The sequence below is a fragment of the Somniosus microcephalus genome, chromosome 3, assembly GCF_052327205.1.
Source record: "Somniosus microcephalus isolate GS21.2 chromosome 3, FLI_Smic_1.0, whole genome shotgun sequence".
Lineage (NCBI taxonomy): Eukaryota > Metazoa > Chordata > Chondrichthyes > Squaliformes > Somniosidae > Somniosus > Somniosus microcephalus.
Genome location: NC_140989.1, coordinates 122949718 through 122972179, shown reverse-complemented (window position 1 = coordinate 122972179; position 22462 = coordinate 122949718). Strand labels below are relative to the sequence as shown.

The 22462-nt window shown below is 49.1% G+C and overlaps 2 protein-coding genes across 2 annotated transcripts in view; one reads left to right on the top strand and one right to left on the bottom strand.

Moving 5' to 3' along the window:
- Positions 1-20088, top strand: part of nup133 (nucleoporin 133) — a 56758-nt gene extending 36670 nt beyond the window's left edge. Inside the window, exons 14-25 of the mRNA XM_085977746.1 lie at positions 461-685; positions 3754-3876; positions 5207-5306; positions 6406-6657; positions 7223-7356; positions 8196-8354; positions 9096-9231; positions 16001-16119; positions 17019-17099; positions 18687-18763; positions 19315-19400; positions 19811-20088. Coding sequence (XP_085833872.1) covers positions 461-685; positions 3754-3876; positions 5207-5306; positions 6406-6657; positions 7223-7356; positions 8196-8354; positions 9096-9231; positions 16001-16119; positions 17019-17099; positions 18687-18763; positions 19315-19400; positions 19811-19947 — 1629 coding nt within the window. The 3' untranslated portion in view covers positions 19948-20088. The remainder of the gene's footprint in view (positions 1-460; positions 686-3753; positions 3877-5206; positions 5307-6405; positions 6658-7222; positions 7357-8195; positions 8355-9095; positions 9232-16000; positions 16120-17018; positions 17100-18686; positions 18764-19314; positions 19401-19810) is intronic.
- Positions 9255-12618, bottom strand: LOC147121362 (uncharacterized; the record flags this gene model as incomplete). The annotated part of the gene is made up of 3 exons (XM_085976995.1): positions 9255-9392; positions 11029-11475; positions 12505-12618. Coding segments are annotated over 3 exons (699 nt in total), but the record flags the coding sequence as incomplete, so codon positions are not given.
- Positions 20089-22462: the final 2374 nt, after the last annotated feature.

Below are 22462 nucleotides of genomic sequence, written 5' to 3'. Positions count from 1 at the left end.
CATGCAAAAGGCAGCATCTCTGACCGTGTAGTCCTCAGAACTACTCGTGTCCTGCAGTGAAGCTTTAACCCATGACCTGCTGACTCCAAGGTGAGAGTGCCATCACTGGGCCACGGTCACATTAAACAAAACTTCAACAGTAAATCCATCTGAATTTTGTGTCCTCTGTACCGCCCTCCACCCGCTGTCTATCCTCTCCTCCACCACCCCCTCCCTGGCGTCTCTCCCCCCGCCCGCTGTCTCCCCCAATGAAGACGAACACACACAATAATAGTGGAATGGGATTAGAGTAAATAACTACAGTCAAAAGACTAGCGCCAGCACAGGCACGATGGGCTGAATGGTAGTCTCCTGTGATATAATTTCTGTTAAAGAATGACAGGACCTCGGAGAAACTTTTCATGTTGTTTAGCATCGAATGTGTTGATCCTAATGGATTCTTCCTTTTTTTTAAATATAGTTGGAATTACTAAATCGCCTCGAGACCGTTGTGGTGCGTGGAATCCCTATGGCAACCCGTCTCTTGCTCTGTGAACATGCCGAGAAGCTCTCTGCCGCTATTGTTCTGAAAAACTACCACACCAAGCTTCCTGACTTTGTAAATGCAGCGGTTAACTGTGCTCTGTGCAAACAGAATGAATGCATTCCACCGAACCTGACCCCAGCAGATGTTTTCTTCAGGGAGGTATGGGTTTGACGCTCTGTTTCGGTACAGCGTTGAGGATGTGAAATACATCGATAGAACAATTACTACTGTCTGAGAAAAGTACCAGATTAACCTTTTAAGATGAAATTATGTGTTTTATTTTTAACATTAATTAGAAAGTTTGAGAGGCTAAAGCACTTTTACTTTATACACTTTACAATTTGTGACCTGCATTGCCCGGTTGTCTGTGATTTTGTCGGATTAGTCAATGATGACCATTAGTAATGATTTTCAACAGACTATTGAAGCCTGACATGAAGCTTAATTGGGTAGGAAGGAAGGGTGAGCTTGCATTTATATAGCGCCTTTCATGTCCTCTGGACGTCCCAAAGCATTTTACAGCCAATGAAGTACTATTTTAAAGTGTAGTTACTGTTCAAGCAATTTGCGCACCGCAAGCTCCCACAAACAGCAATGTGACAATGACGAGATCATCAGTTTTAGTGGTGTTGGTTGAGGGCTAAGTATTGGCCAGAACACCGGGTAGAACTCCCCTGCTCTTTGAATAGTGCCATGGGAACTTTTACGTGCCACCTGAGAGCAAGCGGGGCCTCAGTTTAACGTCTCATCCGGCAGTGCAGCGCTCCCTCAGTACTGCCCCTCCCCGAGGGTGCAGCACTCCCTCAGTACGGCCCCTCCCCGAGGATGCAGCGCTCCCTCAGTACTGCCCCTCCCCGAGGGTGCAGCACTCCCTCAGTATGGCCCCACCCTGAGAGCACAGCGCTCCCATGAACCCACAAACTTCTGACTCTGAAGTGAGAGCGCTCCCACTGAGCCAAGGCTGAGATTTAGGATATTTCTAGGCTGGGGTAACCTAGGGGTTTCTTAGCAAGGGCCATTCTGCATATGGAGCCCAGTGAGTCATTGCAAACCATTACAGAACACTGAATTCAAGTACTACTTTCTTGGGATGTTCACAATTTTTGTCACTCACTAAAAGATGCCAAAGTTAAACTAAAGCAGCCTGTTTTTCCAGTTATCTTATGTTTTTGCCAACACTAAAAGCTGAAATCCCTGGCGGAGCAATGAGAGTAAAGGTCAATGACTTTGCTCCTGCTGGGAGTCTTCCAGCTCTGAGCTCTGATGCTGGTCCTCCCAGTCCACCCCTCACTGTCCACCGCTGCTCCTCCCAGTCTGCCCCTCACTGACCCCTGCTGCTCCTCCCAGCCTGCCCCTGCTGCTCCTCCCAGCCTGCCCCTCACTGACCCCTGCTACTCCTCCCAGCCTGCCCCTCACTGACCCCTGCTACTCCTCCCAGCCTGCCCCTGCTGCTCCTCCCAGTCTGCCCCTCACTGACCCCTGCTGCTCCTCCCAGCCTGCCCTTCACTGACCCCTGCTACTCCTCCCAGCCTGCCCCTGCTGCTCCTCCCAGCCTGCCCCTGCTGCTCCTCCCAGTCTGCCCCTCACTGACCCCTGCTACTCCTCCCAGCCTGCCCCTGCTACTCCTCCCAGCCTGCCCCTGCTGCTCCTCCCAGTCTGCCCCTCACTGACCCCTGCTACTCCTCCCAGCCTGCCCCTGCTAACTCCTCCCAGCCTGCCCCTGCTGCTCCTCCCAGTCTGCCCCTCACTGACCCCTGCTGCTCCTCCCAGTCTGCCCCTCACTGACCCCTGCTACTCCTCCCAGCCTGCCCCTGCTACTCCTCCCAGCCTGCCCCTGCTGCTCCTCCCAGTCTGCCCCTCACTGACCCCTGCTGCTCCTCCCAGCCTGCCCTTCACTGACCCCTGCTACTCCTCCCAGCCTGCCCCTGCTGCTCCTCCCAGTCTGCCCCTCACTGACCCCTGCTACTCCTCCCAGCCTGCCCCTGCTACTCCTCCCAGCCTGCCCCTGCTGCTCCTCCCAGTCTGCCCCTCACTGACCCCTGCTGCTCCTCCCAGTCTGCCCTTCACTGACCCCTGCTACTCCTCCCAGCCTGCCCCTGCTGCTCCTCCCAGCCTGCCCCTGCTGCTCCTCCCAGCCTGCCCCTGCTGCTCCTCCCAATCTGCCCCTCACTGACCCCTGCTGCTCCTCCCAGTCTGCCCCTCACTGACCATTGCTGTTCCTCCCAGTCTGCTCCTCTGTCCACTACAGGTGGTACTTGCTGTCCTATCTCTGCTGGATTTTTCTAATCTCAAAGTTCGTATTCTAAATCATTTTTTATTTTTTGAGCTTGGGTTTGTCAAAGTGGGAAAAATCACTGCCTCATTTGGTAGAAATCTTCCCTGATTGGTGGATTTAGGTCCTAAATCCACCCACCGATCACGCTGCAGCCATTTTTTAACCAATGAAGTTAAAGTGCTGGGCCACTGAAATTCATTAACACCAACTGAACAGAAGGAATATAATTTAAACCCACAGGAATACAGAAGGGAAATGCTGAACCGGGGCCTAGGTGACCCACAGGCTGTAGTTTGGATGCCCCAGTTGTCGGCTTCTGAGTGTACTTTTTATTACAATGTATATTCTTGGTCGAAAGGGGGCTTCACTTTATTTTTAGCATTGGCCGAATGTCCCTCTCTCCGCTTCATTTTCTCCCGGGCAGCCCATTGTAAATCAGCACTAACTTCCCCATGGTCAGCCCGTGAAATGTGCTGAGGCTGCGAGAGGCCAAGACAGTACAGATTCCGTTCACTTTGCCCATCTGTGATTTAAAGTGGCAACGTAGCAGCAATATTTACATTTATAGACCAACTCATTGGTGGGATTGCAGTGTGAACTGTTCTAATTGAGTATGCAACAGTGACGCGGTAGTTGGCAAGTTCCCTATCTCAGCCATGCTTTCAAGAAGATGCTTCTACATAGGTAGGGAGGGAAGATCAGAGGCCCAGTGAGCCTGGGCCCCACAGTTGCACCTGGTAGCCAGCTATAAGTTTGTACTACAGGAGCAACGCATCGGCCAGTCTTCCCAGCCGGAAAAGGGAAAGGACAAACATTGCTTTCTTGAATTGCATCAAAATTGCAGCACAGAAACAGGCCATTCGGCCCAATGCGTAACGGTTTACTTGAAACAGGTTATTCTGGAGCTCACTTGTATGTAAATATGGTGCCACAATGTACTTTTTCTGCACAGGTCTCCCAGATTGACACAGCATTCGAGTGTTTGTTAGAGGAAGAAGAAATTCTTTTGGAGGAGAACAACCCGCTCTCTCTGGAGTGGGCACAGACAGTTATAAATGTTAACAATATCTTGAAGGTATAGCATTCTTCCAATTTACATATTTTAACCTGTAAGTTGTTGTTGTTGTAAGTTCACACAGCCAGTTTGCTGAACCTATACTGTGTTAGAAACCTGGGGGAAATGTTCTGTTATCTGATCTATACGGAAACGAGGGTAGGAAGGGGCATTTAGATTTAAAGAGACACCGTCTTCATCCAAGTGTTGGCCTGAGCTTTTAACGCCGAGCTGTAAATCGCATCGTGATTGGGTAGCTCCTGCATCATCGGATGGAAATGTTGTACCGTGTTTCTGTCTCCACCTCCTGATCAAATGCAACCAGCTGTCTCTTGCCTGTTGGTACTCTGCTCCAGTGTGGCCCATTCAGAGGCCTGGGGCAGGTTAGCTGTTGACACTCTGTGGCTGTGAGCTGGCCAGGAGGAGGAAGACCAATATAAAATCTTGTTTTAACTATTCTCATTGTTCCTGTCCCTTCCCCCTCCTGAACAGAGTATGTTGTTTTTAAATTGTGAGCCTGCATGTTAAGCCTAGTATGTGTGAGTGCACCTATTGGGTATACTGGTGAGCAGGAACTCTGGTTTACACCCTGCTCCCCTCAACTGTAACTGAAGACAGTTCTAGCGCTGTCGACACTAGTTGGGACATTACAGGTGGGCGGAGTGGATGGAGGATTGGCTAAAGTCCCTGCTCTTGAGGTGAGGTATTGGAGAGCTGGCTGCTCGTGCCTTTGGAGCCATAACTTTGTTCAAAGTGTGGCCCAGGAGCCACCGGAGGCCTTCATGGGACTGGCTGTTTGCATCTTCAGGAATGGACTGTTTGATTATGGGATGTTGAGAAAGCTGTTCCCCCCATCCCTATTGTCTAGCCAATATGGCTGGAAATTCAAGCTAATAACCTAAAAACAGATTGAGAAAGGACAATTCAACCCAACAAGCTATTTAATCTATGAACAGTGTATAAGACTTGGCTCTGCCGGTTCAGTGAGCTACAAGTCTACTGTGATGACTAGTACATTGGCCCAGTGCATTGGAATACTAATAGGTTCAATGCCCTACATACCTATTCATGGAGCTATCAATCAAAGGGCAGGAGCCTACACAAGGCGAGAGGCCAAATCTTCACCAGCTTACTGTAACTCGCCTCTTGTTGTTATACGCATAGCCCTGGGAGTGACAGTAAACTCATTAGATAATTATGGTGAAACTAATAAAATGTTGGGAACAATGGAGTGGAAGTGTATGGGTATGTTGGGCCTGTATAGCACTGGTCTGGCTGTCTCTTGTCTATAGGAGCTATCAGGCCTGGTGACACACTAGAGGGTGATGTAACCTCTTTAATTGTTGTGCAGGACATGTTGCATGCGGCTGTCCACCATCGACACAATAAAAGTTCATTTTATAAGTCAGAAGAAGAGCCTGAACAGGAGCCGGAGTACATTCCCTGGACAGGTGAGATGGGCTGTGTTGTTGATGGGATCATTGGACAGTGTCTGTGGATTTAATCAGCGATGCAATAGGTTTCAGTGGTTCGTAACGTACCTGGTGCTCTGCTGTAGTCTGTAGTTAGAACCATAATTGAAGATTTGTCCCCTTTCTTAGTCTAGAATGGTTAACCTCTGCTTCTAATCTAGAACTGAGCTCAAGCTTGCTGTGGCAGTCGATAACTATCCACGTGCTATATGTCTGTTTACCAAGTAATGTGAAACTAGGGTGCATTGTTCATAATTCACACTAGAGGTGGTGAGTGTGAGTTCTGCACATTTCTCGAGCCATTCGTTCAAGGTGGGCTCATTTGGTACATTCCATCTTCATCCCTGCTTTCTCCCCTCCCTCCCTCACTCCCCATGCACAATAATTTTGGGAGGGTTTGGGGAATTAATGCAGGAAAGCTGCTTCCTGATTTTGCCCATGCAGTTTTTGGATCTGTCACTGGGAGCCTTGAGTTGCCACTTTGACCTCCCTCTGCTATTTGCCCCTGTGTGAAAGTAACAAACTCTACTTGTCACCTGTCAATATTGAGTTCAAGAGCTTGTTACGTCGGAGTTACTGGAACCAGGTGATGTGCAAGCGTACGGAACAGCAGAGAGGTAGAGGAGGGGAGGGTTGGTAACCAGAGGACATGGATTTAAGATATTTGACATAAGGGGAGATGAGGTGAAATTTTTTTACACAGCTAGTTCTGATGATTGCAATGTATTGCCTGGCAGGGTGGTGGAAGCAGATTCAGTAGTAACTTTCAAATAGAAATTGGATAAATACTTGAAACGGAAACATTTGCAGGGCTATGGGGAAAGAGCAGGGGAGTGGGACTAATTGGATAGCTCTTTCAAAGAGCCGGCACAGGCACGATGGGACAAATGGTCTCCTCCTGTGCTGTATTATTCTATGAACTTTAGCTACTCTGTGCAGAGAATTAATCTAATATGTGAAACCAGTGTTAGAAATTCTGCTATTGCTTATAACCCAGCTTACAAATGAATTGTGACACAATTAACATTTCAGACTTCCATCTTCTCACTAATTTTGGTAATCTGTTTCCTCTTTAAAGCATCCAGTGGTCCAACCGGTGTGAGGAATGTGATTGTACGGCAGACCGATGTTGTTCTGAACAAGGTGCACCCACAAGTTGACACTGCTTTACGCAATACCCTTTTGGAGCAACTGGTGGCTCTGCTCGATTTCTATCTGGATGGCTATGTATGTCAACTTAAGTCAGTGGACAGACCTGCTCAGCAGGAAAGATACAATAAACTGGACTTGGAGTACACTCAGAAACGCTCACATCTTCTATCACAATTACGTATGTACTACAATCCACTTTTTCAACATTTCTCTAAGTTTACAGAGTAGAACTCTGCTCTCCTCAAACACCACTTCTTTCTTCAGCTCCTTCGATTGAAAACAGAATATTTCAGCAGCTACTGTTCAATATCATATTCCCTTCAGTCAGTAAACTTTCTTTCCCCTTACTTGATGGCAAAAAGTGGGTGTGAATTACTTCCTTATAAAGGTCAATAGTTCAGTTGCTTAATTTTTCAGTTATGGGAATACTTACTGTTAAACGTCATCAGTGAGGCACCCACTCCCCGAATGCCAAAGGCCAGTAATTGTGTTAGATCTCTACCGGCTGTTAATTTAACCCTGCAGCTCCCCTCATTCCACCAAATATCAGGGGCGCCAAGATAACTGGAGGCTGACTACACTACACTTGGCAAACCATGGCTCTCTCCAATTCACATCCCCATATTTACAGGTGGTAACCTGTGGGAAAGTGTGACTTGTGCGGTAGATTTTGAAGAAATCTGATATGCGGAGCTCGGAGACTGTGTTTGAGAAATGTGTGACATTAATGTTTCTGCTTTTAGTTTCTCTCGGACAGCACCAGTTGACTGCTTCACTGGCAGAAAAATACTGTGACTTCGATATCCTGATACAACTGTGTGAACAGACTGACAACCAGACCAGGCTACAGCGCTACTTGAACCAGTTTGCAGATCAGGTGGGGCCTTTCTACCTGTGTTCCTGTTCTGTAGAATTATGGTCGTGCTTTAGGAACAGGAGTAGGCCATTCAGTGAGATCATGACTGATCTGTGATCTAACTCCATATACCTGCGTTTGCCACATATCCCTTAATACCTTTGGTCAACAAAAAGCTATCAATCTCTGATTTAAAATTAACAATTGATCCAGCATCAATTGCCATTTGCGGAAGAGAGTTCCAAACTTCTACCACCCTTTGTGTGTAGAAGTGTTTCCTAATTTCACTCCCGACAGGCCTGGCTCTAATTTTTAGACTATGCCCCCTAGTCCTAGAATCCCCAACCAGCAGAAATAGTTTCTCTCTACCCGATCATTCTGGTATCATTCTTTATAGTCAACAAAGTACTTTTGAAGTGCAGTCACTATTGTAAATGTAGGAAAAGCAGCAGCCAATTTGCGCACAGCAAGCTTCCACAAACAGCCGGTACAGGTAATATTTTCGTGATGTTGGTTGAGGGATAAATGTTGGTCAGGACACCGGGGAGAACTCCCCTGCTCTTCGAATAGTGCTGTGTGGGGCCTCGGTTTTATGTCTCCCCTGAAAGCTCCAACAGTGCAGCACTGGAGTGTTAGACTAGATTGTGCTCAAGGTGCTGAAGTGGGGCTTGAACCCACAATCTTCTGCCTCAGGTGAGAGTGCTACCCACTGAGCCATGGCTGTCGCAGATTTTCTTTAAAACTAAAACTTGTTTGTGTTCTACACAAGCCAGTTTCACCCTTGTACTTGGAGTGTGAAAGAACAGTTCAGTTACTCGAGAAGAGGAAGACTGATAACAAACGCTTGTTTCATTCAACAGAACTTTTCCGACTTCCTTTTCCGCTGGTACATGGAAAAGGGAAAAAGAGGGAAACTTCTATCACCGCCAGTGTCCCAGCATGCACAGCTGGCCAGCTTCCTGCAAGCTCACGAACACCTCAGCTGGCTTCATGAGATCAACGTCCAGAACTTTGAAAAGGTACCCGATTGTTTTGTGTTGTGGTTCTCTAATTTTGAAACTTTAGATGTACAGATGTGAAATCTTAGGAATAGAAAGAAGAACCTGCAAAGCCTGGGAATATGGGCCTGAACAGGAAAAACGTTAATATTTAGAGTGTAAACCCTTCATCTGGACCCCCAGGTTATTTCTTCTCGGTGTGGGCGTCACTGGCAAACTCGGCATTTATTTCCCGTCCCTAGTTGCCTTGAGATGGCGGTGCTGGGTCATGTGATGGCACTCTCCGATGGTGTTGGGGAGGGGGTTCCAGGATATTAACTAGCGGCAGTGTCTTGCAGGTGATGGTGTAACCCTGATCTTGTGGGCTGTGTCCTTCTCGCTGGTGTAGGTTATGGGGCTGCGAGGTGCTGGCTGTGACCATGGTGAGGTTTTACGCCCAAAACGTTAACCAGCTTTGCTCTTTCCAGATGCTGATGGACCCGCTCTATCTTTCCAGCAATTTCTGTTTGACAGTGCATTGTCCCCAGGCTGCTGTCCAGCACCTCGACTATGTGGCTGAGAGTAGCTCTGGATTTGTCTGTGCACTGGCCATGGCTGTTGCGTGGTCTTGGGGAAACCAAGGGGAAATTGGGAAAGAAATGACACGAGACTATTTTAAAAACAAACCATTTCATTTTGCTTTTGACCCTGGAGTTGTTTGTGACCCATTATCCAGTCCACACTTGCATGTACAAGAGTCGGGCTAATTTTCACTTGTTGCAGGCTCACGGGACACTACTCAATCTGGCAAATATGGAGACACGGTATTTTGCAAAGAAGAAAACTCTCCTGAGCCTCAGTAAACTGTCTGCGTTTGCTTCCGATCTCCCTGAGGAACTTCTGCAAAAGAGGATGGAGGGTAAATGTCCGTCTTGTTTTTCTTCATTCTCCCATTGATTTGTGACGATTGCTTACAGACACCAGAGTTCCTCGTAGCCAAGGCTCAAACTCTTTGTTGCATTTTGCCTTCTCAATGCAGTTTCGGGTCCCGGGGGTGAATTCTCCAATCCGGAGGTCCCCCTACCCCCCTCGGGATGCAGGCCACTCTCTCAGGGTATAGGCAACTAACTCTCTTTCTCTCTCTCCTTTCTCTCGCTCTCTCTCTCTCCTTTCTCTCGCTCTCCCTCCTTTCTCTCGCTCTCTCTCCTTTCTCTCGCTCGCTCTCCTTTCTCTCGCTCGCTCTCTCCTTTCTCTCGCTCGCTCTCTCCTTTCTCTCGCTCGCTCTCTCCTTTCGCTCGCTCTCCTTTCTCTCGCTCGCTCTCTCCTTTCTCTCGCTCGCTCTCTCCTTTCGCTCGCTCTCTCCTTTCTCTCGCTTGCTCTCTCCTTTCGCTCGCTCTCTCCTTTCTCTCGCTCGCTCTCTCCTTTCGCTTGCTCTCTCCTTTCTCTCGCTCGCTCTCTCCTTTCTCTCGCTCGCGCTCTCCTTTCGCTCGCTCTCCTTTCTCTCGCTCGCTCTCCTTTCTCTCGCTCGCTCTCCTTTCTCTCGCTCGCTCTCTCCTTTCTCTCGCTCGCTCTCTCCTTTCGCTCGCTCTCTCCTTTCTCTCGCTCGCTCTCCTTTCTCTCTCTCGCTCTCTCTCCTTTCTCTCGCTCGCTCTCTCCTTTCTCTCGCTCTCTCCTTTCTCTCGCTCTCTCCTTTCTCTCGCTCGCTCTCTTTCTCTCGCTCGCTCTCTCCTTTCTCTCGCTCGCTCTCTCCTTTCGCTCGCTCTCTCCTTTCTCGCTCCTTTCTCTCGCTCGCTCTCTCCTTTCTCTCGCTCGCTCTCTCCTTTCTCTCGCTCTCTCCTTTCTCTTGCTCGCTCTCTCCTTTCTCTCGCTCGCTCTCTCCTTTCTCTCGCTCGCTCTCTCCTTTCTCTCGCTCGCTCTCTCCTTTCGCTCGCTCGCTCTCTCCTTTCGCTCGCTCTCTCCTTTCTCTCGCTCGCTCTCTCCTTTCGCTCGCTCGCTCTCTCCTTTCGCTCGCTCGCTCTCTCCTTTCGCTCGCTCGCTCTCTCCTTTCTCTCGCTCGCTCTCTCCTTTCTCTCGCTCGCGCTCTCCTTTCGCTCGCTCTCCTTTCTCTCGCTCGCTCTCCTTTCTCTCGCTCGCTCTCCTTTCTCTCGCTCGCTCTCTCCTTTCGCTCGCTCTCCTTTCGCTCGCTCTCTCCTTTCTCTCGCTCGCTCTCCTTTCTCTCTCTCGCTCTCTCTCCTTTCTCTCGCTCGCTCTCTCCTTTCTCTCGCTCTCTCCTTTCTCTCGCTCGCTCTCTTTCTCTCGCTCGCTCTCTCCTTTCTCTCGCTCGCTCTCTCCTTTCGCTCGCTCTCTCCTTTCTCGCTCCTTTCTCTCGCTCGCTCTCTCCTTTCTCTCGCTCGCTCTCTCCTTTCTCTCGCTCTCTCCTTTCTCTTGCTCGCTCTCTCCTTTCTCTTGCTCGCTCTCTCCTTTCTCTCGCTCGCTCTCTCCTTTCTCTCGCTCGCTCTCTCCTTTCTCTCGCTCGCTCTCTCCTTTCTCTCGCTCGCTCTCTCCTTTCGCTCGCTCTCTCCTTTCTCTCGCTCGCTCTCTCCTTTCGCTCGCTCGCTCTCTCCTTTCTCTCGCTCGCTCTCTCCTTTCTCGCTCGCGCTCTCCTTTCTCTCGCTCGCTCTCTCCTTTCTCTCGCTCGCTCTCTCCTTTCTCTCGCTCGCTCTCTCCTTTCGCTCGCTCTCTCCTTTCTCTCGCTCGCTCTCTCCTTTCGCTCGCTCGCTCTCTCCTTTCTCTCGCTCGCGCTCTCCTTTCGCTCGCTCTCCTTTCTCTCGCTCGCTCTCCTTTCTCTCGCTCGCTCTCCTTTCTCTCGCTCGCTCTCCTTTCTCTCGCTCGCTCTCTCCTTTCGCTCGCTCTCTCCTTTCTCTCGCTCGCTCTCCTTTCTCTCTCTCGCTCTCTCTCCTTTCTCTCGCTCGCTCTCTCCTTTCTCTCGCTCTCTCCTTTCTCTCGCTCGCTCTCTTTCTCTCGCTCGCTCTCTCCTTTCTCTCGCTCGCTCTCTCCTTTCGCTCGCTCTCTCCTTTCTCGCTCCTTTCTCTCGCTCGCTCTCTCCTTTCTCTCGCTCGCTCTCTCCTTTCTCTCGCTCTCTCCTTTCTCTTGCTCGCTCTCTCCTTTCTCTCGCTCGCTCTCTCCTTTCTCTCGCTCGCTCTCTCCTTTCTCTCGCTCGCTCTCTCCTTTCGCTCGCTCGCTCTCTCCTTTCGCTCGCTCTCTCCTTTCTCTCGCTCGCTCTCTCCTTTCGCTCGCTCGCTCTCTCCTTTCGCTCGCTCGCTCTCTCCTTTCGCTCGCTCGCTCTCTCCTTTCGCTCGCTCGCTCTCTCCTTTCTCTCGCTCGCTCTCTCCTTTCTCTCGCTCGCGCTCTCCTTTCGCTCGCTCTCCTTTCTCTCGCTCGCTCTCCTTTCTCTCGCTCGCTCTCCTTTCTCTCGCTCGCTCTCTCCTTTCGCTCGCTCTCTCCTTTCTCTCGCTCGCTCTCCTTTCTCTCTCTCGCTCTCTCTCCTTTCTCTCGCTCGCTCTCTCCTTTCTCTCGCTCTCTCCTTTCTCTCGCTCGCTCTCTTTCTCTCGCTCGCTCTCTCCTTTCTCTCGCTCGCTCTCTCCTTTCGCTCGCTCTCTCCTTTCTCGCTCCTTTCTCTCGCTCGCTCTCTCCTTTCTCTCGCTCGCTCTCTCCTTTCTCTTGCTCGCTCTCTCCTTTCTCTCGCTCGCTCTCTCCTTTCTCTCGCTCGCTCTCTTTCTCTCGCTCGCTCTCTCCTTTCTCTCGCTCGCTCTCTCCTTTCTCTCGCTCGCTCTCTCCTTTCGCTCGCTCTCTCCTTTCTCGCTCCTTTCTCTCGCTCGCTCTCTCCTTTCTCTCGCTCGCTCTCTCCTTTCTCTCGCTCTCTCCTTTCTCTTGCTCGCTCTCTCCTTTCTCTTGCTCGCTCTCTCCTTTCTCTCGCTCGCTCTCTCCTTTCTCTCGCTCGCTCTCTCCTTTCTCTCGCTCGCTCTCTCCTTTCTCTCGCTCGCTCTCTCCTTTCGCTCGCTCTCTCCTTTCTCTCGCTCGCTCTCTCCTTTCGCTCGCTCTCTCCTTTCTCTCGCTCGCTCTCTCCTTTCGCTCGCTCGCTCTCTCCTTTCTCTCGCTCGCTCTCTCCTTTCTCGCTCGCGCTCTCCTTTCTCTCGCTCGCTCTCTCCTTTCGCTCGCTCTCTCCTTTCTCTCGCTCGCTCTCTCCTTTCGCTCGCTCGCTCTCTCCTTTCGCTCGCTCGCTCTCTCCTTTCTCTCGCTCTCCTTTCTCTCGCTCGCTCTCCTTTCTCTCGCTCGCTCTCCTTTCTCTCGCTCGCTCTCCTTTCTCTCGCTCGCTCTCCTTTCTCTCGCTCGCGCTCTCCTTTCGCTCGCTCGCGCTCTCCTTTCTCTCGCTCGCTCTCTCCTTTCGCTCGCTCTCTCCTTTCTCTCGCTCGCTCTCCTTTCTCTCTCTCGCTCTCTCTCCTTTCTCTCGCTCGCTCTCTCCTTTCTCTCGCTCTCTCCTTTCTCTCGCTCGCTCCTTTCTCTCGCTCGCTCTCTTTCTCTCGCTCGCTCCTTTCTCTCGCTCGCTCTCTCCTTTCTCTCGCTCGCTCTCTCCTTTCTCGCTCCTTTCTCTCGCTCGCTCTCTCCTTTCTCTCGCTCGCTCTCTCCTTTCGCTCGCTCGCTCTCTCCTTTCGCTCGCTCTCTCCTTTCTCTCGCGCTCTCTCCTTTCTCTCGCTCTCTCCTTTCTCTCGCTCTCTCCTTTCTCTCGCTCGCTCTCTCCTTTCTCTCGCTCGCTCCTTTCGCTCTCGCTCGCTCTCTCCTTTCGCTCTCGCTCGCTCTCTCCTTTCGCTCTCGCTCGCTCTCATTTCTCCTTTCTCTCGCTCTCCTTGCTCGCTCTCCTTTCTCTCTCTTTCCTTTCTCTCGCTCGCTCTCCTTTCTCTCGCTCGCTCTCCTTTCTCTCGCTCGCTCTCCTTTCTCTCTCTCCTTTCTCTCATTTCTCACTCTCCTCTCTCTCTCCTTGCTCGCTCTCCTTTCTCTCGCTCGCTCTCCTTTCTCTCGCTCGCTCTCCTTTCTCTCTCTCCTTTCTCTCATTTCTCACTCTCCGCTCGCTCTCCTTTCTCTCGCTCGCTCTCCTTTCTCTCGCTCTCCTTTCTCTCGCTCGCTCTCCTTTCGCTCGCTCTCTCGCTCTCCTTTCTCTCTTCTCTCGCTCTCCTTTCTCTCGCTCGCTCTCCATTCTCTCGCTCGCTCTCCTTTCGCTCCTTTCTCGCTCGCGCTCCTTTCTCGCTCGCGCTCCTGTCTCGCTCTCCTTCCTCTCTCCCCTTTCTCGCCCTCTCCCCTTTCTCGCCCTCTCCCCTTTCTCGCCCTCTCCCCTTTTTTCGCCCGCTCCCCTTTCTCCTTTCGCCTTCTCCTTTCGCCCTCTCCTTTCTCCTTTCTCTCTCCCTGTCCTTTCTCCTTTCTCTCTCCCTCTCCTTTCTCCTCTCTCCCTCTCCTTTCTCCTTTCTCCCTCTCCTTTCTCTCTCCCTCTCCTTTCGCCCTCTCCTTTCTCTCTCCTCTCCTTTCTCGCTCCTTCCTCGCTCGCTCTCCTTCCTCGCTCGCTCTCCTTTCTCGCTCGCTCTCCTTTCTCGCGCTCGCTCTCCTTTCTCGCTCGCTCTCCTTTCTCCCTCTCCTTTCTCTCCTCTCCTTTCTCTGTCTCTCTCCTTTCTCTCGCTCGCTCTCCTTTCTCGCTCTCTCTCCTTTCTCGCTCTCCTTTCTCTCTCCTCTCTCTCGCTCTCCTCTTCTCTCTCTCTCTCCTCCCTCCTTTCTCTCTATAGAAATAGGGGGGGGGGGGTACTGTCTCTGGCCAGTCAGAAGTATCTGAGCTGCTCCAGAGCCCCGTGCGGTTTCGAATCGCTCCCCTTTTCTGGATCTGACCGCCGGACTTATTTCAGTAGTGATGTAGACAAAACAAGACTCGTGGTTGGGTGCAAAGAAGACCAGTATTTATTGAAAATAATGATGAATACAGCACACCTTTTGCTTAATAGGAAAGGAGAAACGGACACATCGAGGGAAAATTGACTAAAATTACAATTTAACAACATTCCCCTTAATTCCCACCCCTTATACCTATCTAGGTTGCCTTGTAATGGGCCAGAAAGTTTTATGCTCACCAGTGAATGCCTGCTCCGTGCCCCTGCAGTCTGCCTTGGATTCTTCACCGCCCCGAAGAAGAGATACCCCAGTAATTCAAAGTAACTGCTGGTATTCCACTTCTTTGGGCGGGCTGTTGAGCTGTTGTTCTTGTAGGCAGCAGAGAGAGAGAATGGCTTCCCGAGAGGCTATCTTTATACCCCATTGGGAGCCATTGTCTTCGCGCCCAAATCTGGATGTATCTGGGTTATACAAAAGGGATCGATCTGTCCCCATTGACTGTAATGGGTTTGAATGTATTACCCATTCATTTTAACTGGTTTGTGCTTAATACAAAATGTCTCAGGCATCCTTAAGTGTTCAGTCAATAGCACTCAAGTGGTTTGTAAACAAACCATTGTCCTGCGGTCGCAGTCCAACCGCAATTGATTGACAGCTTTAAGTACTTAAGCCTTTGAGTCAACATTGTAGAGAGTTCTGTAAACAAACATTCTTTGTCCTGTGGGTGAAACTTCCTAAACTGCAGTTGATTGACAGTTTCAAGTACTTCATGCATTCACACAGGCTGGTGTTTTCAAATCCTTTTGTCAGCCAGTGATGGGAGAAGGCTGTCTTTGTCTTCTGCCACGAGGCCTGACAGCCATTTTGATACCCTGGGTTTTTAAGGTATATTCCACCCAGGTTTTCTTTAATCAAAAATAATCTTCGGGGCTGTAGAAATTTTCCAAAATTCTTACGAACCTTACATCTCTCTCCTTTCTCCCTCTCCTTTCTCTCTCTCTCCTCTCTCTCAGGGTGCAGGCCCCACCCCCTCCCTCTCTTGGGGTACAGGAGCCCACTGTAAGGCCTTTGCTGGTATCAGATAACTCAGTCTAAACTCGGAGTCAAATCTGTGCCTTCTGGTCCTTGACTTTGTAGCATGTGAGTTGGTGCGGTTACTCGCCGTCATTAGGGGAGCTCACCTTTTCCTGTTCCAACTTACTGCATGAGAAGAAATTTCTTCACATAGACGCTTGTTAAGATTTGAAAGGGTGGTGGAAGCAGTTTGCATAGGAACCTTTAAAAGGCAATTGAACATGTCAGCAGGGTTATGGGGAAAAGGCTGTGGTGTGGGGACTAAATTGGACAGCTCTTTTAGAGCCAGCACAGGCACGATGGGCCGAAGAGTCCCCTTCTGTGCTGCAAGATTCTATGACTTTAGTTCCCTCACCCTCCTAACGCGGCTAGAAGTATATGAGGGTGTCAGTGAATGAGGCTGTACTGAATTCGGAGAATCCGAAGTAGCAATGTAAATGTTTACTGTGCGACACCTGATCTGGGAACGTTTGACATTAACAGATAGTAAAAGTAGAAAGTGTTTCATTGCCCAGAACTGACCACTCACCCTCTGCAGCACAACCATTTATCAAAAATATAAAGCTGCAAAAAGCAGATGTCCCTTAGCGAGACTGGGTCACAGCAGTGATGCTGGTTATTGGTGTTTGACAAAGCTTCTCGTGTTCCCGATACCTTGCTCCTCCTCTTTCTAAAACAGAGAGTTCATTGTGCTCATTTTGTTATAGAGCTGACTGCGCAAGAGCGGTACCTGCTTCACCAGGAGACCCTGCCAATGGAGCTGCTGGATAAGAAACAGCTCAACATAGACACCATGCCTGTGTTAGCTGCTTCACAACTGATCCATGTAAGTACAGTGGGCAGTTTGTACACGGGTCTGTGTGACTGCTCCAAATGTCTAAAATCATGATTATACAACGTGACATAAGGAATTATAGAAAGGACATTAAAACCATGGAGAGCATGCAGCGCAGATTGACTAGGATAGGAAACTAGTTATGGGGAGCGATGTGGATACTGGGACTATTGGCACTGGAGCTGAAAACGGTAAGAGATTAAATAGAGGTTTTTGAAATATTATGGTTTTTGCTAGCGTGAATAGGGAAAGATAATTTCCTTTGGTTAAAGTCAGTGACGGAGTCATCAATTGTTAGTGAGGAAAGAGACGAGGAGAAATATCTTTATGCAGGGGATTGCATGGAATGCTTTGCAACATAAAATTTAAATACACATAGAATGCACCATCAATTAAATTTGATTAAAAACAGCCAGGGGGTGCAGTTAAGTTTTGTTTTTCATTGAGAGAATGTGAACTTATTATTGATGTCCCAAAGCTCCTCACAGCCAATGAAGTACTTTTGAAAAGCAGTCCCTATTTCATAGGTGAATCTGTGCACAAGGTCCCACAAACAGTAAATGACGAGAATAATCTGTGTTTCATGGTGTTGGTTATTGGCGCAATGTTGGCCAGGACACTGGGAGAATTCCCTGCCGTGGGATCTTTTGTATCCCCCTGAATGGAGCCACTATTTAATATTTATCTGAAAGACGACACCTCCGACAGTGCAGCGCTCCCTCAGTACTGCCCCTCCGACAGTGCAGCCAGCACTCCTGAAGTGTCGGCCTGGAACCTGCTGACTCGGGTGAGAGTGCTTCCACTGAACCAAGCCGATATTCCACTATATCACCTGGGTGGATTTTACAATTCAGTGGCAATTAAGTCAGATTAATATCCAATTTCTGCAGCTTTACATCAGTGATGACAACACGAGAGCGAATGAATACGATTTCAAGAAGGCGCTTGATCTACTGGAGTTCGTCGAGAAGGTACGGGGGAAACTCCAGTTACTGAAGCTGAAGCTTTCTTGCACGCCAACATCAAATCGCAAGTGTTGCAACTGAGTAGAAACATCAGTCGATTTTTCACAATGTAATATTTGCTCTCTATTTTAAAGTTATATCTGATAAGTGCCCTTCCCCAAAAGATTATTAATTCCAAAATGTTAGTTGTAAGCATTTATTTTTTGTCCTTTCCAAAATTGTTTAGCCGATTTTTGCCCTGATTAAACTTAGTGTTCTGGACACAAAGATTCTGTATTTCCTTGCAGCTGATTGTATTTTTTTTTGTAAGAATACCCCAAAAATATTGTTTGGCACTCAGGACGAGAAATGGCATTAGGCCCATAGGCATTTGCCCCACTTCTTTACTGGATGAGCCCGTGTCTCTCCTTCTCCCTCTCTCTCCCCCATCCACCTCCGGGAGAGACATTGGGAAATCTCGCAGCCAGTTGAGGAAACCTCTGTCTAAAATTCCCCTCGAGGCAATTGGGTGAGCTCCAGGCAGCCCCAACCCCATGGTCATTAGCCAGAATCTCTCTTGCCTTTTGCTATGACTTACTGTAGATTTCCATAAATGCATCTTAGTTTATTGAAACTCTTAAAATAAAATAGTTTCACTGCAACAAAACAAAATGATTCATGTTCAAGTTAGGTTGTCTTTGCTGAAGAATGGTCACTCTGAGGTACCGGGGGAGAGGGGAGGTTGTGCCCAGGGAACAACAACACTGCAATTGTGGGTGTCTTTTTAGGGGAGAAAACAGGATGGGATTTTAAAAAAAATATTGCTTATGAAGGAGCAAGGATTTCCTGAATTGATGCAAACCTGCAGCTGCTCACCTTGTTCTGTAATCCCCGTACACTGTAGATCATTGATGAGTTGAAAGTCCTCTTTCGAAGCCGTACTCAATCATAATGCTGTAGAATTCATTAAATAATCTGTACCTCTCTTCCTACTTTCCCCATGATTTGTTTCACGATTCCCAGCACCAGATAACTTGCCCTCTGCTTGTGTTTTCCCCTCTTGGAGGATGTGCTTGGTCTTTGCTCAACACTTGTCTGTAGTTCCTGAGGGAAGTCATGGCCACAGTGCCAATCTCCCACCATTTCTTACATTCTGTGCTTTTAGCTTGCTAAGTTTTCAACTTTCTACGATTTTCCTCGGTTCTGGTTGTATTTAATTGCAGGATAATTTGATAAAGGTGTTTAAAATTATGACTGGGTGGGACGGAGTAGATAGAAACAGTCTAATTCTAGCAGTTGATGGGTGTAGAATGAGGGGACATGGATATAACAAATGTATAAGACTTAAGACAGGGAGCAAGAGAAACTTATTTTAACGCGAGGGTTATGAGGCTGTGGAATACAGTACTTGAGTTAGTGACTGAGGCAGAAACTAGAACAGGACAGGCACATAGGATTAGGATACTGCTGGTGTGGAGGATGAACACCAGCACGGCACTGAGCGGCCAGTCCCACTGATGCTTCGTGCCGTTACTTTCTGTGAAAAGTTCACAGCGGTCTCTGGTTAAATTATTTTGGAGGCTGAGCGTATTTTCTGTCTCTGTTGCTCTAAAGGAAGAGGGTCCCAGCGCCGATATCGACATTGATACACTGAAACTGGAAATCTTCTGCCGAGCTATTCAAAGAGATGAGTATGTGCAGTTTGGATTCTCTATCCTCCACAAATACTTGAAAGAGGTTATCTATTCACAAGTATAAAAACTAACATCACCACTGTTTTGTAAAGTCACCCTTGCATTATTGCATCAGAGTATACAATGAAAGCCTTTTAATTTAAGCAGCTATTAGTCTTCCAGTTTTGATCTTACAACCTCACTCACTCCTCTTCCCTCCTCCACCAACAACTACTTTTATTTATATAGCATCTTTAATGCAGTAAAACGTCCCAGTCGCCCGTTTCTCAGCTGTTGGTTTGACTGCAAGTCGCCCCCCCCCAGTGAAACTGACCGTCTGGCAATGCAGCACCTGGCTTTCTTGCCCCGGCCGGGCCGGGGGGAGAGAAGAGTGCAACTTAATATATAGACTTACACATTTGCTAAGTTTGGTCTCTGGTCGTACCTGTCCCTATGCTGGCTGTTGGACCAGGCCATTAATCCTCTCTGCCAATCGGTGCCTACCCTGGGGGATTCCTGAACTCTCAATAAACAACTCACTGGAGAATGTTCTGCTTGTGTTTGTTCAGTTGGTCTTTCGATGCAAAGGATGATCCCGTTGAAGCTGCGAAGGGGACCGTACTAATAAAGGTCATCGTAAAGCTCATGGATGAAGGTGAGTGTTGCCTGCATTAAACCGTCTCTCGTAGCAGCCTGGTACTAAATGCTGGATCACTAATTGTGCTGACCTTTGACCTGTTTTCCTCAGTGCGCCTTTAAGGAGCAAAGTGCTTTATTGGAGAATCCTGCCCAACTATTTCTTAATCTCTTTGGAATATAAAACACTACATGTGGGCACATTCCTTCTCGCTCTTTCCACACTGGAGTGTCAGCCTGGGTTAGGTACTCAAGTCTCTGGAGTGGGGCTTGAACCCATAACCACCTGAGCCAGGTTCCTGAGCTGAGGGTCCTGAATGACAAGATGAGGTGCAGTGCCATTCCTCATCCCACCTGCTGCACTCATTGATCTTGGTAGTCAGGTGCCTGGCGCTTACACTGATGATTTTTAAATGTCTTTCACTTTAGGAGTTCAGCTGAAATACTATTTGCCAGAAGTGAGAGACTTGCTGCTGTCAGATTATCTCGTAACCCTGAGATCCAATTCATACTTCGAATTCCTATTGCAAGCCAACTACGAACATTACTTAAAAGCACAATCCTGATTTCCCTATTCTACTGCCTTTAAGATCCTTCACTCAGCAGATCAGGTACTGCAAATAAACCGCCTGCAATGTTTAAACTTTTGTATAAAAATGTTGTGAATTAACTTGTGTTTCTAATAAAAGTCATTTAATTTCATGAAAGGCAAGTCAACTGTCTGCTTCCTGGCTGACCAGTGGGTGATTTGACACTGCTCCGATTACACCATACCAGAATCAAAGTATTTTGCAACCAGTCCTGTGTGCATAACTTCATGCAGCACCTCTGCTCCCAAAGGTGCCCTATAAATGGGAATAGCCTGTAATGTGTGGATAAGTAATTGCCCTTTTTATTTCCCACCAATGTTCTCTGCTGCTCTCCTGAAGGTGCTGATCTTTGTTCCACACACACTGCTACTGCACTCCAGTGGCCATTGCTGGCTATGCATTGGTCCCAAGGTGCTTCACAGGAGCGGTGTCAAACAAAATTTGACACTGAGCTACATAGGACATGGCGCTGGAGGAGAGCAGACGTGTCTGTGAGCTCCCACAGCATTGTTTATTTTTGAATTTTCCACCCTTTTTCGCTCTGCCAATGCTTTGGGGCCTGCCGCCGCTTTTTGAGCCCACCTGCCTCATCGTCGCTGGGGCCTGCCTACCTGCCTCGCCTCCCGCGGGTCCGCCCTTTTTCGCTCTGCATGGCCGCCGCTTTGGGGGCCTGCCGCGGGTCCGCTGCTGCTGCCGCTTTTTGGGCCTACCTGCCTCATCGTCGCCATTCGGCCGCCTCGTCTCCCGCGGGTCCGTTGCTGCTGCCGCCTATTTGCCTCACCACTGCTTTTTCTTGTACATTTTATTTATTATCATATGTGTCCCGAGCACGAAAGTGGTTATTATATATAGTTGCCAAACACTCTTGGACTTACGGAACAACAGACATCACAATAAGAAACTTAACAAAGGACCTACCTGTGGAGGTACTGAGGGACAATGGAGAGTAGCAGGGGAGCCCACCCCTCGACCAGAACCATCAGGCCCCGGGGAGTAGGTGCAGACAAGCCCGCAGGTGGGGGGCGCGGGCAGGCCTGCTAGTTAGATCATGCCGACGGGGGTGGAAACCAGCTATGCCCAGCATTCTCCTTGCCAATGTTCAATCTCTGGCAAATAAGATTGACGAGCTGAATTGTCGTATTGCCTCACAGCGGGACATTAGGGAGTGCTGTGCCATGTTCCTAACAGTCGTGGCTAACCTCCATGATACCGGACGAGGCGGTGCAGCCCCAGGGATTCTTTTTGTTTCGGGCCGACAGAACAGCTGATTCAACGGGCAAGAACAGAGGCGGGGGTGTCTGCTGCCTGATCAACAACAACTGGTGTACAGATGTCCAGGTACTTTCACAACACTGTTCACCTAATCTGGAACTACTAACAATCAAGTGCCGCCCTTTTTATTTACCGAGGGAAATTTCTGCTATTCTCATGGCAGCAGTTTACATCCAGCCACGAGCCGACGCTAACACTGCACTGAGCGAACTTTACAGTGAGGTTAGCAAACTTCAGAACCGGTATCCCGAGGCAGTTCCCATCATTGCGGGAGACTTTAACCACTGTAATCTAAAGAAAGGATTGCCGAAATACTTTCAACACATCTCCTGTCCGACGAGAAACGGAAAAACTCTAGATCACTGCTACACAACAATAAAACAGACCTACCTGTTGCTCAGCCGGGCTTCGGCAAGTCAGACCACGTCTCCGTGCTCCTACTTCCTGTTTACAAACAGAAGTTAAAGAGCACACCCACAACAGTGAAAACGTTGCGAAGCTGGACAGTGGACACAGAACTACAACTGCAGGGCGGGCTGGAAATAACAGACTGGAGTGTTGTCAAGAACCCAGACCTGGATGTGTATGCAGGCCACGTCACTGGATACATCAACAGTCTGGTGGATGAATGCATTCCTACCAAGACTGTCCGTTCATTTCCCAACCGCAAACCATGGATGAACTCAGACATCCGCAACAAACTAAGAGAACGGTGTACCGCTTTCAAATCAGGGGACACCGAACTCTACAAGGCGGCCAAGTATGACCTCAAAGGCCATCAAAACAGCAAAAAGAGACTATAAGAACAAACTGGAGTCCCAGTACGGTGGGGGCTCCGACGCCAGACGCATGTGGCAAGGACTAAGGGCCATCACCAACTACAAGGGGAGCTCAGCGAGAGTCACCAACACCGATCCCTCCCTACCAGACGAGCTAAACAATTTTTATGCTTGCTTTGAGAGGGAGAACACTGAGCCGGCCATCAAAACCCCCCAGCCACCCAGAAGATTACACATTACAGCTGACTGAATCCGAGGTCCGGAGAACCTTCAGGAGGGTGAAAGCACGGAAGGCAGCCGGCCCAGACGGGGTTTCACCCCGTGTCTTCAAGACCTGCGCAGACCAGCTGGCTCCTGTGTTTACGGACATTTTTAACATCTCACTGCAGCAGTCTGTTGTACCAGTGTGCTTCAAGGAGACAACCATTGTGCTGTTACCT